The sequence below is a fragment of the Natrix helvetica genome, assembly GCF_964273705.1.
Source record: "Natrix helvetica genome assembly, chromosome: 2".
In the NCBI taxonomy this organism is placed as follows: Eukaryota; Metazoa; Chordata; class Lepidosauria; order Squamata; family Natricidae; genus Natrix; species Natrix helvetica.
Genome location: NC_138552.1, coordinates 34,249,886 through 34,268,617, shown reverse-complemented (window position 1 = coordinate 34,268,617; position 18,732 = coordinate 34,249,886). Strand labels below are relative to the sequence as shown.

At 42.5% G+C, this 18,732-nt stretch overlaps 1 protein-coding gene across 1 annotated transcript in view; it reads right to left on the bottom strand.

Moving 5' to 3' along the window:
- Positions 1–452: 452 nt before the first annotated feature.
- The window catches only part of ARSB (arylsulfatase B), a 78,544-nt gene continuing 60,264 nt past the window's right edge, over positions 453–18,732 (bottom strand). Inside the window, exons 7-8 of the mRNA XM_081942481.1 lie at positions 2,930–3,055; positions 453–895 (exon numbers count right to left, since the gene is read on the bottom strand). Of these exons, the coding sequence (XP_081798607.1) occupies positions 630–895; positions 2,930–3,055 (392 nt within the window). The 3' untranslated portion in view covers positions 453–629. The remainder of the gene's footprint in view (positions 896–2,929; positions 3,056–18,732) is intronic.

Sequence of the window (18,732 nt, the reverse complement as noted above, 5' to 3'; positions counted from 1 at the left end):
TAAAACAGGCCACACCTACAGAATAGGTTCTAAAAAAATTTGAAACCCACCACTGCTGTCAAGGTACAATAAAATGATCCCAGAGTTCTTTCCCTGTATCCCTGAGTCTATGGAATGGCTGCTGTATCTGCATCTTCTTATGCAAGAACACATGCTGTATTTCTGGAGTATGACGCACCTTTTTCTCCTCAAAAAAGAGGCTGAAAATCTGGGTGCATCTTATACACTGAATACAGCATTTTTTGCCTCCTGAAACCCCGCCCCCTTCCCCAAAATGGCTGTGCATAACCTTTGGGAGGCTTCCAGAGTGCTCCTGGGGGCTGGGGAGGGCAGAAATGAGCAAAAAAATGGATGTTTTTTGCTCAATTTCCCCCCCCCCAGCCCCCAGGAGCACTCTATAAGCCTCCTAAAGGTTATGCATGCCAAAAACCGGGCCTGTTTTTGTGAAAAACGGGCTGTTTTTGGGAGGTCTGCAGAGTGCAAAAACTTTTTTTAAAAATTTGCCTCCTCAAAATCTTGATGCGCCTTATACTCTGAAAAATACGGTACATCTGATGTATACAAATGGAGAATGGCAAACCATTTTTCAACCCCACTGCATGACATAATAATGTCTGTTGTGCAAGTTCCTACAACCAAGGCCCCCAAGCATCTTGTGCAGACGGATCACAGCGCGGATCTTCGTCTGGGTAGAACACAGGGACCGAGTTCTTCTGGTAGTGCCGGAGTCGCAACAGCAGTTTTTTCACAATATCAGGATATTGTTCTGACAAATCATTTCTTTCTTCAGCATCATGAACAACATCAAACAGCCAAAGCTTCTTTGTGGATGGATCTAATGACAAAGTATCTGACTCATTGAATAAAGACGGGGGTGGAAACCAATGGCTGCAGCCTATAAAGAGAAGATCAAAGATTAGCTGGGAATGTATTTGCCTCATAATTGGAATCCAACTTGTTTGCAGGTTCTAGGTCAGGAGTCTCCAAACTTGGGAACTTTAAGACTTGTGGACTTCAACTCCCAGAATTCCCCAGCCAGCCATGCTGGCTGGGGAATTCTGGGAGTTGAAGTCCACAAGTCTTAAAGTTCCCAAGTTTGGACACCCCTGTTCTAGGTTCTTCAATTACATTGACATGGAACTGAATTTGCTACCTAGACTTGATTCTGTTGTGGTGGTAATGGGTCAGTTCAGATCCCTTAAATGAACAAGAGAGTATCAGGTACTATGAAGAGAAATTAAACATTAATAAAAATTAATGTTTTTTATAACATGTATGAAAATGTGCATGTGACAAAGCCACTTGGTTGCAGTTCATTACTTTTTGGCTTGTTTTGATATTTTCCTTTATATTTCACTATACCTCATTCATTCTCTCTGTGTGTCCACAGGAAAAAAAACCAGAGATAAGCAATATTTTCAAGATACAAAAAAATAAAATAAAGGAAGTTGAGTGCCAGCAAGTATATAGTCTCCCCATTAAACTGTATACTAGCTTAACTTTCCCCCTACGAGCATCAATAGTCAAAAGCGATGGGTTTTCCATTGATTATGTTCGACGTTATTTTTGTCTTCTCCACTAGAGATTCTTTCTTTAAATCTTGAGATTTTTAGACAAAATCAGGTTGTTTTTTTTTATTTGATGGAAACAAGAAGATACACTTAAAGATTGGAACAAGAGAGCTTCTATTTGGCTATCTGGATTAGTTTTGAATTTCTGGCAAATTCTGAATTGAAAACAGCTTTTTAATTATATAGTTGTACTTTATAGTGAATCATCATGGAATATATTATACTGAAGAGTAATATATTATTGTTTTAAGTCAATATTTCTCAACAGTGGCGGCTTTAAGATATGTGGATTTGAAGTCCTTATTCTACTTCATCAAGATTGCCAAACACTGCTTTAAGTAAAGTAAGTCTATCCTGCATTTTACGTCTTCCAGTTTTTATCCATTTTTGCATCTCCACAGGAATTGATTGGGAAAGAAGAAGCTGACCTAGCTTTTTTGCGTGTGGCTAAAATCTGTCCTTCAATTCTTCTTCTTCTTTTTTTAAAGGCACCCATTCATATTAGTTTTTATTCCTCCTGTATTTTCATTCAGTAATTATGACTTCGCCAAGAAACTGTGAAGTCAGATATTGTATTTTGAAAATACAGACTGAAGGAGAGCCTTGCACTAATACAACTATGCATGCAAGCTGTTGAGGTTGCTTTGTTGGTTGTGATTTTAGAGTAAAAGAAAGCAGGAAAGAGGAATTAAAAGAAAGTTTCAAAGCAACATGACATAAATAAGAGACTTTCTTGCAAATATATTTGGTAATTCCAGTCCAGGTTTAGTGCTTGAAATAGAAAGTAGTGGTAGCTACTATTGAGCAAACATGCTTACAATCAGAATCTCCTACGGTTTTAATGGATAGAAGAAAGTTATATCCATTGGCAGAAGAAGAAAATGTTCCATCTAGCTTTTTCTTGTTGTCAAGGCAAGTGACCACACCTTCTGAAAGAATGGTTGGCTACAACAATGGTTGTGAGGCCTATGCAGGGCCTAGATCAGAGGTCTTCAAACTTGGCAATTTTAAGACTTGTGGACTTCAACTCCCAGAATTCTCCAGCCAGCTATTCTAAGAGTTGAAGTCCACTAGTCTTAAAGTTGCCAAGTTTGGGGACCTCTGGCCTAGATGCATTTTTATAAAGACCATGCTAAGGGCTGGTACTTTGTTTTAATCAACTTCCCCTTTAAATGTGTTAAGTAAAATAATCTTTAAAAAAAAAATCAGCTCAGAAAAGGCAGAGAATGAAGCAGGAGCAAAACAGGATTCGAAAGGATCTCCACACTGCAAGTCCTGCTTTGAAGCATCCATTGCTTTCAACATTGTCAAGTACCCAGTGCTCAACAAACATTTTCCAAATACCACCAGAAATTTACCAGGGTTGCCTGTGAGTAGTTTCCATTTTCCATGTTGAATTGCAGCATGTATGGAGGTATTGAAAATAGAATCTTCCCATGAAAAATAATTATTCTGTGATGAAATTTTGTGGCTGCTGACAGTACCTAAAAGGGGAAAGGAAAGCTAGATAAGGATGATTCTGCAAACATGTTATGTGGATTCAAATGAAAATTTGGTGAAAATGAGTATTGAGTGCTTCAATCTTATTCTGTATTTTGAAAGAAACATTTCAAAGTGTTCACAGATACATTTTTGCCTAAGGACCGAATAAACATCTGTACAATGTTCAAAGCAAGCCTTCCCTACCTTGGCAATTTTCGGGATTAAAATATCACACTTCCCAACCAGACACTCTGATGATGGTTAACCAGGGGTGAAATTCAGCAGGTTCTGACAGGTTCTGGAGAACCGGTAGCGGAAATTTTGAATAGTTCAGAGAACTGGCAAATACCACCACTGGCTGGCCCCCGAGTGGGATGGGAATGGAAATTTTGCACTATCCTTCCCCCAGGAAGGAATGGGGATTTTGCAGTATCCTTCCCATGCCACACCCACCAAGCCATGCCCACAGAACCGGTAGTAAAAAAAAATTCACCACTGTGGTTAACTGTTTTCTTAAAGTTTAGTCAACTAGTTTCATCTTGAAGTCTAAATAATTTGCTCATATGTACATGCAAATGTGGAGGCATATTAAAGAACAGTGAATACTGCACTCTTTGGACAATCTAATTTACAAGATTTATAGGGAAAATATGTCCAGCCATGTGAGAGGTTTGAGAATATTTTTCAGCCTTTAATTTGGCCCTGGCAATAATGTAAATATTATAATGAATATCTGTTCCAAGCCTTGCAGACTAAGGAGATGGATGTAACCTGGGCTAACTGCTGTTAAGTAAGTAAGCTCCCCGTTAGGAGAGCGAGTGTGCAGAGAAGCGTAATGAGAGTGGTATGGAAGAACATGCACAAACTACCATACAGGGACAACGAATAGTATAAAAATATAGTAGTTTACTATGTGGAAATATAGAGGTATTCAGAGTTCAATTTACAGTCCAAGTCATACACGGTTCAGTCATTCAGTTATCAATGTTCTCAGTTAAGGAATGATTCTTCGAACACAGTCCAGTATCAAATAATCAGTTTAGGCTAACAGTAGCAAAAACACAGTAACTCACGATACATCCACCGATTAGCATCTAACAAACAGAGAGCTAACAGTCATTCTGGCTCCCTCTTATGGCTTCTTGAAGTAACAGCAACCAATCATATTACAGCAGTACTTAAAGAAACAGTACTACCATTCCTGGTTTATATATTGCTAACCCAACTGTTAGCTTACATTCCTAACGATAATCAATAATAATTAATCCAATAATCCTATGTACAGTAATATTTAAACAATTCTAAATAACCCTATTTTTCCCAAGATTGCAATGGCTTCTCAAAATAGCTTGAAACTTATAATTATTCTGTCCAACTTTGCAAGATTCCAAAAATGAACCTCAAAGTCTAACCAATGAAAAAGCAGAGAATTAAATCTTAAGATAATGTCTCTTTTAATTCTAAATTTATCACTTATCACTGCAGGTAATCTTTGTCTTACAACCATTTGTTCAACAATCATTTGAAATTATGATGGCACTGAAGGGATTTATGAAGTTATGGCCATTGCTGTTTCTCTGTAGTCACATGATCAACATTTGTGCACTCAGCAATCCATTCCCACTTATGACCACAGAGGTACTGCACCTCCCTCACCCATCTCCTCAATCTGTGTCCTTTTGGCTCTGCCTGCTATCTTGGAGCTGACTTTCAGCTGACTTTCACCATATTGCTACTGCTGCTGAGGAGACAGTCAGCCAGCTACATCTCGTCATCATTGGAAGTGAGAAAATGAGGGTGAAAGTCATCTGGGGTGGCAGAGTGAAGGGCAGCACAGGTTTCGGAGTGCAGAGTGGTGAAGGCAAGTAAGATTGGACTAGGTTGGCTGCAGCTTCCTGGGGCATTTCAAGTAGTTCCAGAGCTGCACTGTTCTGGGGCTGTTTACTGCCCCGCAACATAGGGTGGAGGGCGGTCAAAAAAGCAGAGTTGAGAGGGACACAAGTTGGTGGGATTGCCTTTCCTCAGTTATGGCAATGTTCCAGTAAACTTTGATCAAATGAAACTTTCATTTAAATTATTTTAAGAGTATCCTACAAAGAACTCTTTTGAAGACAATCTGAAAACCATTTTTGAATCAAAGTGCAAGGCTTCTAGGAGGAAAGGAATGCAGGAGGAAAATATTAAAGTGATCCCGAAAAAGCTGCATTAATTATCTATTGATATGGGAGCAAATTTAAGATGGTTGTATTTGATTTTATTGCATACGACATATAAAGGTAAAGGTTCCTCTCGCACCTACCATATTTTTCGGAGTATAAGACATACCTTTTTCCCTCAAAAAAGAGGGTGAAAATCTGAGTGCGTCTTATACGCTGAATACAGCATTTTTGGCCTCCTGAAACCCCGCCCCCTTTGCAAAAACGGCCGTGCATAGCCTTTAGGAGGCTTCCAGAGTGCTCCTGGGGGCTGGGGAGGGCAGAAATGAGAGAAAAATGGACCCTTTTAAATTCATTTCCCCCCCCCCCCCCAGCCCCTGGGAGCACTCTACAAGCCTCCTAAAGGCTATGCATGCCCGTTTTTAACAAAAAACATGCCAGTTTTTGTGAAAAGTTGCCTGTTTTTTGGGAGAGTGCAAAAACTTTTTTTAATTTGCCTCTTCTCAATCTTGGTGCATTTTATACTCTGGTGCATCTTACACTCCAAAAAATATGGTACATTGGAATCTTCTTTTCTTTAGGGTTGGATGCAATACAGTACAATAGCAGTGTTGGAAGGGACCTTGGAGGTCTTCTAGTCCAACCCCCTGCCTAGGCAGGAAACCCTATACCATTTCAGACAAATGGCTATCCAACATCTTCTTAAAAACTTTCAGTGTTGGGGCATTCACAACTTCTAGGGGCAAGCTGTTTCACTGATAAATTGTTCTAACTGTCAGGAAATTTCTCCTCAGTTCTAAGTTGCTTCTTTCCTTGATTAGTTTCCACCCATTGCTTCTTGTTCTACTCTCAGGTGCCTTGGAAAATAGTTTGACTCCCTCTTCTTTGTGGCAACCCCTGAGATACTGGAACACTGCTATCATGTCTCCCCTAGTCCTTCTTTCTATTAAACCTGATATACCCAGTTCCTGCAACCGTTCTTCATACGTATGTTTTAGTCTACAGTCCCCTAATCATCTCTTTTCTGCACTCTTTCTGGAGTCTCCACATCTTTTCTACATCGTGGTGACCAAAACTGAATGCAGTATTCCAAGTGTGGCCTTATCAGGGCATTATAAAGTGGTATTAACACTTCGCGTGATCTTGATTCTATCCCTCTGTTGATGCAGCCTAGAACTGTGTTGGCTTTTTTGGCAGTTGCTGCACACTGCTGGCTCATATTTAAATGGTTGTCCACTAGGACTCCAAGACCCCTTTCACACTTACTACTGTTGAGCAAGGTACCACCTATTCTGTACCTGTGCATTTCATTTTTGTTGCCTAAATGTTGAACCTTACTCTTTTCACCACTGAATTTCATTTTATTAGATAGTGCCCAATGTTCAAGTTTCAAGTTATTAGATGTTCAAGTTATTAGATAGTGCCCAATGTTCAAGTTTGTCAAGATCCTTCTGTATCTTTAGCCTATTTCTGGAGTGTTGGCTATTCCTGCCAGCTTGGTGTTATCTGCAAATTTGATGAGTTCCCCATTTATTCCCTTATCCAAATCATTGATGAAGTTGTTGAAGAGTACTGGGCCCAAAACAGAGCCCTCCATGAAGATGCAGTTCCATTGGGGACTACACGTTGAGTGCGGTTGGTCAGCCAGTTACGAATCCATCTGGTGGTGATGCTGTCTAACCCACATTCTTCTACTTTATCTAGTAGTAGGTTATGGTCTACCTTATCAAATGCCTTACTGAAGTCCAAGTAATGTATTGGGATTAGCTGTTTTTTTAAAAAAAAAGGTTTTACTAATATTTTATCATTAGTGGTTTTATATTATTGTGCCCTATTAAGGAAAGATGGACTACAAATATAAACATAAATGAATGAAAAAACAAATCATACTATAAAGTGCAGAGAAGCCAGTTGAAAATAAATATTCGTCATTTGAGCCAAAGCAAAAACTAAATAAAAATTACTTCAACAACAGGCAGAGATCAGCAAAGCAAAGGGACAGTTTTTCAATTCGCCCAGGAAAGACTGTTCTGCAGAGTGGAAATTCTTGTGTCTGGATGCCTTTAATCCTTAAATATAAGAATCTAGGTTCAGACTATATTTCGTAAATATAGACTTTTATTTAAGTTCTTTTATTGATACTGTTCTATTCTTCCTTCTGAATTTCTCTCAGCGTATCACTGTATTAAGCATCCTGGAATGAAAGAATCCTATGCTTGGCCCAGAATATTCTTAATCTTGTCCAAGATCAAAAAATGGATCAATGAATTATGATAACATTAGTGTTAGATATTAGCATATATCGGAGGAAGTCTCCTCTCTGGTCCGCTGCTACAGCGGGAAACAGGTATCGCTCTGATTGGTCGAGAGGCGTACCCGAGTACTATAAAAGGGGAACCCTCCGGCCACAGAGCAAGCTGGATCACTTCTCCTACTAATAAAGAGCTGTTAAGTCACTTCGTGTCCGCAGTCTGTTCTCTCGTTGCCCAGATCTAACATTGGCGACGAAGGTGGGATCGAGAGACAGATAGGACGAAGAACGCTACTTCAGAATCCCCGGATTCGATCCAGCCAGGAATCGGCAGAAATACCGGCAGCCATCTCAGGACACCGCAGCGCGGCAATTTCAAACAAGGAAAATGGCGATGCACACTCCTCCAGCTCCATTCGACCCAATCGCTGATCATTGGGAATCATACATGCTCAGGTTCGAGTGTTTTCTCGAAGCAAACGAATATACAGGCATACCGGACTCTCGAAAGAAAAATATATTCCTGAGCTACTGCGGCCGAGAAGTTTTCGAGACGGCCAGGGACCTCTCTGAACCAACCCCCATTCAGGCGGTATCATGGACGACGCTACAACAAATGCTACAAACCCATTTCGCGCCAAAACCTTCCCGCCACGTTTGCCGCCAAGCATTCAACACGAGGAACCAGAAGGCGGGAGAATCTATCAACCAGTACGTTGCAGCTCTACGAAAAGCAGCCACACATTGTGGATTCAGAGACCTGGATGAACAGATCATGGATCGACTCATATGCGGGCTGAGAGACATTTCCCTACAAAAACGGCTGTTGGCCAAAACCAATTTAAGCCTACAGATTGTACTCGAAGAGGCAAGAGCTTCAGAAGCAGCAGAAAGATCAGCAGAGACAATTCAACGCGGGTTCAACACAAACCAGCCAGCGCCAAGACACACCAGAGTCCACTACGAGGACACAATTCCAGACTTCGAGGATCCCGAGCTAGAGGAAAGTCACCTGATGCGGAGCAGTCACGTGAGACCTGGGGGGAGACCCGGATCCCGTTTGCCGCCCTGCGCAAGCTGCGGAGGGAATCACCCCCGGTCTACCTGTCGGTTCAGGAACATTGTTTGTTCGCACTGCGACAAACTTGGGCACATCGCACGAGTGTGCCGGAGCGAAGTCCCTGCCTCACGGCAGCCACCCATGTACCGCCAACAGAACCCCAACCCAGGGGCTTGGCGAAATCAAAAAGGGCGCCCAGAGAGAAATCCACAAGTGTTTACCCAGAGAGAAAATCCCCAAAGAGCTGAGCGAGCGTATTCCCAGAGAGATTACTCGCAAAGAGCTGAGAGAGCGTTCTACCAAGACGCTCAACGAGAGTATCTTCAGGATACAAATGCGGAGATAGAGTTGACCCAGAGAGAGGAGTTGCGAACGTATCTCACCACAATAAGTCAGGTCCGCACCAAGCGGCCTAAAAAGCTGAAAGTCACAGTCTTCTTGGAGGGCTCACCTTGCGAGCTAGAAGTTGACACAGGATCGTCCCTGACGATCATTTCATGGGCATCCATGAAACAGGCTATCCCTAGCCTCAAAAAGAGCCAACTACGTGTTCCAGACATCCTGCTTCGAGACTACCAGGGGAACCAAGTCCCCATTGTGGGCCAAGGCACATTCCAGATCCGTTTCAAGGACATCGTAGCCCAGCTGCCCGTGACCGTCGCCAGCGCACCATTACAGAACCTTCTTGGACTAGATTGGTTTGAAGCATTGGGGTTAGAAGTCACCGGAATCAACGCCGTGGAAAACAGCAGCGCTGAGCAGATATTTAAGGAGTTCGAGGATGTGTTCAGCCCCGGTCTTGGTAAGTATGTGGGTAAACCAATCTTATTTAATTTAGACCCCAAGGTGGCGCCAATCCGACTTAAGCCGAGACGAGTGCCTTTTGCACTCCGCCCAAAAATTGATAAGGAGATAGATAAGTTAGTGGAGCAAGGAATCCTAGAGCCGGTGGATCACGCGCGTTGGGAAACTCCCATTGTGACCCCCGTTAAGTCAGACAGGTCAGTCCGCATCTGCGCGGACTATAAATGCACACTTAATGTCGCATTACAACAAAGCGCATATCCTGTGCCAGTAGTACAGCACCTATTGCACTCGCTGGGGCCAGGAAAGATATTTGCTAAATTAGACATGGCACAAGCTTACCAGCAGTTGCCCGTTGATAGCGCCACAGCGGAGGCCCAAACCATAGTGACGCATAGAGGAGCATTCAAATGCAACCGGCTACAATTCGGTGTGAGCATTGCTCCAGGTTTGTTCCAGAGCGTCATGGAACGACTTTTGCAAGGGATACCGGGAGTCGTCCCCTATTTCGACGACATCTTAGTGTCCGCTGCAAATGAGGAGCAATTAAATAAAAGAGTTAGAACTGTTTTGGCCAGAATCAGAGAGAAGGGTCTCCGCCTTAAAAAAGAAAAATGCCAAATTAACGTGCCTAGCGTAGAATTCCTGGGTTATAGAATCGATGGTCAGGGAATACACCCCACGTCAAAGAAAATTAAGGCGATCCAGGACGCCCCCACACCACGAAATCAGACCGAGTTGCAGGCCTTCCTCGGACTACTTAACTTCTACAGCGTTTTTCTGAGACAGAAGGCGACCGTTGCTGAGCCACTACACCGTCTACTCCAGAGGAACACACCATGGAAATGGGGACGATCCGAAGCAGCAGCTTTTGCCGGAGTAAAGCGCCTGCTCACCACTGACTCGCTGTTAGTCCAATACAGCCAGACACTACCGCTGGTATTGACCTGCGACGCATCACCTTTTGGAGTCGGCGCAGTCCTCAGCCACCGGATGCCAGACGGAAAAGAAGCACCCATCGCCTTCTACTCCAGGACTCTTTCATCGGCCGAGAGGAATTACAGCCAGATGGACAGGGAAGCGCTAGCTGCTGTAGCTGGAGTAAAACGTTTCCACGAATACCTCTACGGCCGCGATTTTGAACTGATTACAGATCACAAACCGCTGTTGGGACTTTTGGCGGGAAACCGCCCCACTCCAGTCTCCCTTTCTCCACGCATGACCAGGTGGACTGTGTTCCTGGCTGCGTACTCCTACAAGTTAATTCATCGACCGGGGTCCACTCTAGGACACGCAGACGCACTCAGCCGTTGCCCACTACCGGACCTTTTGCCAGACCCCACTCCCGAAGTACCGGTGTTGCTCATTGATTGTTTGGACTCGGGACCGGTTTCTTCCTGCGACGTTGCAAGGTTCTCCTCTAAAGACAGTTTAATAAAACAAGTTCTAACTTGGGTTTGGAGGGGGTGGCCGAAGGGAAACGTGGGCCCGGAATTCAAAGTGTTTTGGTCGAAACGGGACGAACTCTCAGTGTTACAAGGTTGTTTATTGTGGAGGGATCGAGTTGTTATTCCTTATGCGTTACGTAGAAATGTGTTAGATGCATTACATGTTGGGCACCCGGGGATTGTTAGGATGAAGGCGTTAGCAAGAAGTTACGTTTGGTGGCCAAACATGGACAAAGAGATAGAGGAATGGGTGGCCACTTGCGACCCATGCCAGGAATCGAGACCAGCACCCCTGGAAGCGCCCGCCACAGAATGGGAGAAGCCTAAAGCACCCTGGTCGCGAATACACATCGACTTCGCAGGGCCATTCCAAGGTCAGACTTTCCTTATAGTTGTGGATGCATACTCGAAATGGCTAGAAGTAGTCCTAATGACTTCAACCACAGCAGAGGCAGTCATTAAGGTTCTACGGCGACTTTTCGCCACTCATGGCCTGCCCGACCTCCTGGTCTCCGATAACGGGCCCCAGTTCACGGCCATGCAATTTGAGACATATCTAGCAGGTCAGGGAATTCGGCACGCCCTCGTCGCGCCATTCCATCCGGCATCAAATGGACAGGCGGAGAGAATGGTGCGATTCGCAAAAGAGGCCCTCGCTAGGATGGGTCCAGGTGATTGGCAAACACGCATTGACCATTACCTATTGATCCAACACATTACCCCCAGCGCAACGACGGGTAGGAGCCCCGCTGAACTACTCATGGGCCGCCGTCTACGGTCTCACCTGGACCGTCTTCACCCAAATTACTCTGCCACAGCTCCCCCAGACTCTACAAGCAAAATTCGGAGTTTTAGCATAGGGGATTCAGTATACGCCCACAACTATGCAGGGGGGACATTGTGGATGCCGGCAAGGGTCATTGGCATCACGGGTCCACGATCGTATCTGTTGGAACTAGAAGATGGGCGGAACTGGAAAAGGCACATCGATCAACTACGGGGTCGCCTGGCACACTCAGATCTACGAACAGAGAACGAGAGCTACCTGCCATTGCAAAGCCAGCCACTCGAGAGCCCCAACACAAAGAACTACGACACCTGCGAGCCAAGGACAGAACAAGAGGTCGAGCGCGAAACGGAACAACCCCCAAGCAACGAAAGCGAGCAGACCCCCGAACACCCGAACAACGAAAGCATGCAAAACCCCGGACTTGAAACTGAGAAAGCAGCCGATCCTGCAACCACTCCTAACCAACCCGAACTGCGACGTTCCACTCGAGTAAGGCAGACTCCAACATACCTTAAGGACTACATAACCAACCGAAATGTTCCGTCTAAGAGGGGAGGGGTGTTAGATATTAGCATATATCGGAGGAAGTCTTCTCTCTGGTCCGCTGCTACAGCGGGAAACAGGTATCGCTCTGATTGGTCGAGAGGCGTACCCGAGTACTATAAAAGGGGAACCCTCCGGCCACAGAGCAAGCTGGATCACTTCTCCTACTAATAAAGAGCTGTTAAGTCACTTCGTGTCCGCAGTCTGTTCTCTCGTTGCCCAGATCTAACAATTAGGTAGTTCATAACTGAGATGTCTCTTACGGTCTCAACAACCACATTATGTTTAAGTAAAAATATACGATAAAAAAACCTAGTTTTAATAACTTTTGAGAACTTTTATGAAAGGAATGACAATATTGATTACTTAAATGCCATAGAACTACGTACAACTCCCATCATTTCTAACCAATATGGCTAAAGATAGGAGAAGCAATTGTTCATATAGTCCTCTATACAGATAGCATTATTAGTCTGATCAATAGAAGGTTAATGGAATGCCTAGGGGCAGTTTTTTTGTCACTTAGACGTAACAAGCCAAAGCTTAATAGTACAGCTTTGTACTACAAAGCTTAATAATAAGGCTTCTATACATCAGTAAGACTACACAGGGGAAACATCTGAAGGTAATGTAAATTACAGGTAGTTCTCAATTTACAATCTTTTGTTTAGTGACCATGTGAAGTTACAACAGCATTCAAAAAAGTTACTTGCAACTGTTCCTCACAGTTATTATCATCATAGCATCCCCATGATCATGTGATTAAAATTTGGGTGCTTGGCAACACAGCGTGCATGTATGACATTTGCAGAATACTGGACTCATGTGATTGCCATTGGTGACTTCCCCAGCGAGCTAGCAAACAAAGTCAGTGGAGGAAACCAGATTCACTTAATGATCCCGATTCACTAAAATGCAGAGTGATTCGTTTAACAACCATGACAACACAGGTTGTAAAACTGGACATGACCCACTTTAACAACCGTCTTGCTTAGCAAGCAAAATTCTGGTCTCAACTGTGGTCATAACTCGAGGACTACCTGTATAATTTTCCCCAACTTGCTGGACGCCCCAATATGTGTTACTCTACAACTATGGCAATCCACATCCAACAATGACAACTGTGCTTGCTAGGAATCATGGCGGTAGTAGTCCAAAATATTTGGACAGCCGTCATAATAACACTGAAGAATTGAACTGGAGAGGTGACTTGTCCCAGGCTAATTTAGGAGAGGGTTGGATTTTCTCCATTCTGACTGAAAGCGTTCTATCTCTGTCTTTATATACAGTGTTTCATTAGGAGCTGTGTGAAATCTTAGGGGGGGTTGTCCCTTTTCTGAAGAGTACTGGCGAATAAACAATTCCATGAAATTTGATATGTTCTTCTAGAACAGGCACTTTCCCACAAATATAAAATAATTCATCTTAAAGTTTCAAGCTAAATTATGTTGGTTTATGCATTTTCCTTGATCTCTGTAAATTTCATTATGCTTTAAGCAGTTTTCTTGCTCTTCTTTTAACACAGAACAGGAAAGAAGGGAAAATAGTGCCAGACTTAGAAAAATCAGCAACAGTAAAACAACACATGGTATTTATTAACAAAGCCAGAAAAGTCAGATCTTCCATCGTTTTGCATACATTCCATACGACTTGCTGCAAAGTGATTGAAACTTTCTCATTTGCAGTGTAGAAAATCAACATCATATAGACCAGTGATGGCGAACCTTTTTTGGCTCGCTTGCCAAAAGCGGGAAGAGCGCAGAGGGCTTGTGTGCGGGCGTGCCACATCCATAATGCTATGCGCACGATCCCAGTGTGCATTTCCCCTCATTTTTGGCACACTTTTTTCACCCTCCCCAGGTTCTAGACGCTTTCTAGGAGCCTGGGGAGGGCGAAAACAGCCTCCCCCCCCCCCAGAAGCCCTCCGGAGGATTCAGGAACTTCCCTGAAGCCTCCGAGCATGAAAAACCTGCCCTATGGCCAAACTGAAACTTTGGAAACGGACTTCCAGTTTGCTCATAGGGCCGGTTTTTGCCCTCCGGAGCCTTCAGGGAAGCCTCCTGAAGGCTCCTGAAGGCTCTGGAGGGTGAAAACTGGCCCTACGAGCAAATCGGAAGTCCATTCCCGAACTTCCGGTTTGCCCATAGGGCCGTTTCTTTGCGCTCCGGAGGCTTCAAGGAAGTTCCTGAAGGAAGCCTCCGGAGGGCAAAAGAAGGCCAAAGTTAGCTGGCAGCGCGCACATGCGCACTGGAGCTGACAGGGCAATGCCTTAAGTGTCCTAACAAATGGCTCCGCGTGCCACCTGTGGCACATGTGCCGTGGGTTCGCCATCATGGATATAGACCATTGTTTCTCAGCCCTTGCAACTTTAAGAGATCTGGACTTCCAACTCCCAGAATTCCCCAGCTACTCAAGACCTACTCAGAATCACTCTTTAGATGGCAGTCTTCTTTAATCTGCCCTCCAAACTATAATACTATTGTCCAGGAATTGTCAACACTTCCTATTTTTTATTTACTTGTTTGTTTGTAGGTATGTATCCCATCTTTATTATTTTTACAAATAATTCGAGACAGCAAACATATCCAACACACCTCTCCCCCTCCTATTTTTCCTACAACAATCCTGTGAGGTGACAGAGTGACTGGCCAAAAGTCACCCCTCTGGCATTCATGGCTAAGGCAGGACTTGAATTCACAGGCTCCTAATTTTCACCCACAACGTCAACAGAGGAGATAGAATAAAAGTTTGCCGGTTTTTTAAAAACCTTTATAAGAACTGGAAAATTAAGTCAAATAAGTAAATTAAGCAAGTAAGAATATGATGTACCTATTTTCTTTAGACTGCATATCTAGAGCCGCGGTGCTGCAGTGGTTAGAATGCAGTACTGCAGGCTACTTCTGCTGACTGCTGGCTGCCTACAATTTGGCAGTTCATATCTCACTGGGCTCGAGGTTGACTCAGCCTTCCATCCTTCCGAGATGGGTAAAATAAGCACCCAGATTGTTGGGGGCAATATGCTGATTATGTAAACCGCTTAGAAAGGTCTGTAAAGCACCGTGAAGTGATAAATAAGTCTAAATGCTACTGCTATTTTTTTGTGGAAACGCAGGCAAACATTTTATGCCTAGATGTTTGCATTTGCTGCTGAATTTTAGTGATATGATCTGCAGAGTTCCAGAGGTCAAGTCAATATATCTAGAGCTCTCCTGATTAGGAATGGCTATTTTAGAGGCTGAAATTAGTCACAGCATTGAGTTATAGCTTTCACGTTTCTCATTTACACACATATGCGAAATCCAGCAGTACCAAAACATCTATTTTCCCTGCCTCTTCCCCTTCATTGCTTCTTACATGTGACTTCAAAAGCTGGGATCTGGTGGGGGAATCCCATTTTAAGGCTATCTAAGCACAGAATCATTGTCCCATCCTATGAAAGTAACTTCTGACTCTTTGAAGGGAAGGCAAACTTCCTAAGACAGTGAAGTGATGAAGATTCAAAGGGGGAAAAATGATATCATAGCACATGTGGACATGCAAGTTGTAGTTGTCAATAACTAAGTAAAGAAGACATGCCCCCCCCCTTACATTCATCAGACTGTTAAACAACTTCAGACTCCTCTCCCACTTGGCCCATCATTCACTTGGCAGCATCTCTTCCCTCCGTCATTCAAAATCATTCCCTCATATCTTACAATACAATACAATACAATAATAATACAATACAATAGTAGAGTTGGAAGGGACCTTGGAGGTCTTCTAGTCCAACCCCCTGCCTAGGCAGGAAATCCTATACCGTTTCAGACAAATAGCTATCCAACATCTTCTTAAAGACTTCCAGTGTTGGGGCATTCACAACTTCTGGAGGCAAGCTGTTCCACTGATTAATTGTTCTCACTGTCAGGAAATTTCTCCTCAGTTCTAAGTTGCTTCTCTCCTTGATTAGTTTCCACCCATTGCTTCTTGTTCTACCCTCAGGTGCTTTGGAGAATAGTTTGACTCCCTCTTCTTTGTGGCAACCCCTGAGATATTGGAACACTGCTATCATGTCTCCCCTAGTCCTTCTTTCTCTTAAGCTAGACATACCTAGTTCCTGCAACCGTTCTTCATATGTTTTAGTCTCCAGTCCCCTAATCATCTTTGTTGCTCTTCTCTGCACTCTTTCTAGAGTCTCCACATCTTTTTTACATCGTGGCGACCAGAACTGAATGCAGTATTCCAAGTGTGGCCTTACCAAGGCATTATAAAGTGGTATTAACACTTCACGTGATCTTGATTCTATCCCTCTGTTGATGCAGCCTAGAACTGTGTTGGCTTTTTTGGCAGCTGCTGCACACTGCTGGCTCATATTTAAATGGTTGTCCACTAGGACTCCAAGATCCCTTTCACAGTTACTACTACTGAGCAAGGTATCACCTATACTGTACCTGTGCATTCCGTTTTTGTTGCCTAAATGTAGAACCTTACTCTTTTCACCATTGAATTTCATTTTATTAGATAGTGCCCAATGTTCAAGTTTGTCAAGATCCTTCTGTATCTTAAGCCTATCTTATAATGATATAATATCATTATAGTATGTTGTTGTAGTTTATCTTTCTGAATCTACATTCAAATCAATTTCAATCTTGTCTGATATAGCTTGTTCTTCTTCTGTAATCTCATTTATACACCATCTATGATGTCATTCTTAAAATTAACTTTTGTGACCATTGCTCACAAACATCGTTCAAAATATCCAATGTTAAAGTATTTTGCTCCATTTCGTGTTAACTAGTTGACTTTAAGCATTCTTCTCCTTTAATTGTAAACTTTAGTTTTTTCTAGTTCCCTCTGCAACCCAACTTTCCAAGTCCCATCCCATAATATTTTTTCCGAAGGAATCCAAAAACCCAGCAATTTCCCACAGGAAAGGATTCTTATATTTAATTGCAAAGTCTTATTTCAAATTCATCTGGACTCCTAGTCAGTTTTTAACTTTTCAAAATCAACACTCTAAATATCTTTCCTTTTTATTCCAAAAAATATTTTTTTCTAAATCTTTAGATTTATAATTGCATCTTTTTTTTTGTTAAGGAGTAGGAGGCTCACATGGTGAATATGATAAAAAGTTACCATTCAGAACATACTTAATATTTGAAAAGTAAATTCTAACGTGATTAAGAAATGAGGCTCATTTGAGCTTTGTGCTCATAAAGGCCACCTTACAATTACGAGTTTTGATGGTTGCTTATGAGTCAAGCAATTCTCAGTGCTTGACTCATAAGCTGATTCATGAGTCTATTCATGAGAAGAAGCTCTCTGGAGAAGATGTATGAAATCGCATGATCTCATCTTTCTCTGGGCAGACTTTGCCAGCCATGATAACATCTGGCTCCCAATCCCTCATAAACACTGTCCCCAGTCTTGCATTCTCCAAGTTTTGTTGGACTACAGCTTCAAGGCCAAAAGCCCTTGCCATGCTATCTGGTAATTCTAGGAGTTGAAAATTGCAGGAATGCCAGCTTAGCAAACACTAAGTTACAATTTAACAATTGCAGTATTAACCTCAAAGGCTTATTTATTTTACTCAGGTTCATTCACTCAAAACTCCAACAATGTTATTGGTTCAGCCAATAAAAGAGATGAGATATAAATAGATACTCAGTATGTAAGAAAAGAAAAAGAAGAAGGGAAGATAACCAAATACATTCCTTAGTCTGTGATTAAAATGATGAGAGAGAACTAGGCAGAGAGGGATTTCTCTCCTCCTCCTATGTGGCAAGTGATCAAAGGGCACATGATTTTGGTGTAATTTAGTAAAAACTCAACCACAAAAGTTAAGGCATTTTGTATTACAGGAGACTTGTGATCTCTTCTTCCAATGAATGGACAGTATATTTTGGGACTTGAAGAAAAACTAAGAGACAGTAAAACCATATAAATATAATACTTTGTTTGGAGGCTCAATATCTTTCCACAATGCATTTCGTATGAACAGAGTTTCCATATTTTTTTTTAATCTTTAGACTTGCTTGCTGGCCATCTCCCACTTCATGGAAATGGTGGTAAGGAAAGTGTTTGTTACTAATATAGATTATTACATGATTGCAACTGCCAAAGTATTATAACTAACCCAAAGGGGTCATTGAGCTACAAAAATCTAAATAGCTCAGTTTATTTTGCAGTCTTGCAAATAGTATCGGTCCAAGCATGTCATAATAGTTTACAATCTTTTCGGTTGCTTTCTGTGGAGAATGTTTGTGTGTCAATGGCTAGGGCTATAAGGGAACAATTCTGTAGTTTCTGAGCATGTCTTTATATGGGAAACAGATGAGCTATCTCATGCTAGCAAAAATTGTAAGGAATGCTATAAAAATGTATTAACACTTGCCAGTTTGCCTGTAAATCTTCGCTAATATTTGCTCAACAATCAGAACTGCTGAATCCATCCCAAAATTGTGGATGGCTTATCTAAGTAATTATCCAGTTAACTAAGGGATTTATACATTGGAACATGCCTCACTTTCAAAGCATTGCATTTATTTTTGCCACCATTGTACATTTTCTTGCTGTTCAATCTAGTTATCCTAACTTACTCAAACTTCCCTGAAAATAGTCAAAATGAATACATGACCATTCAAAGTATTG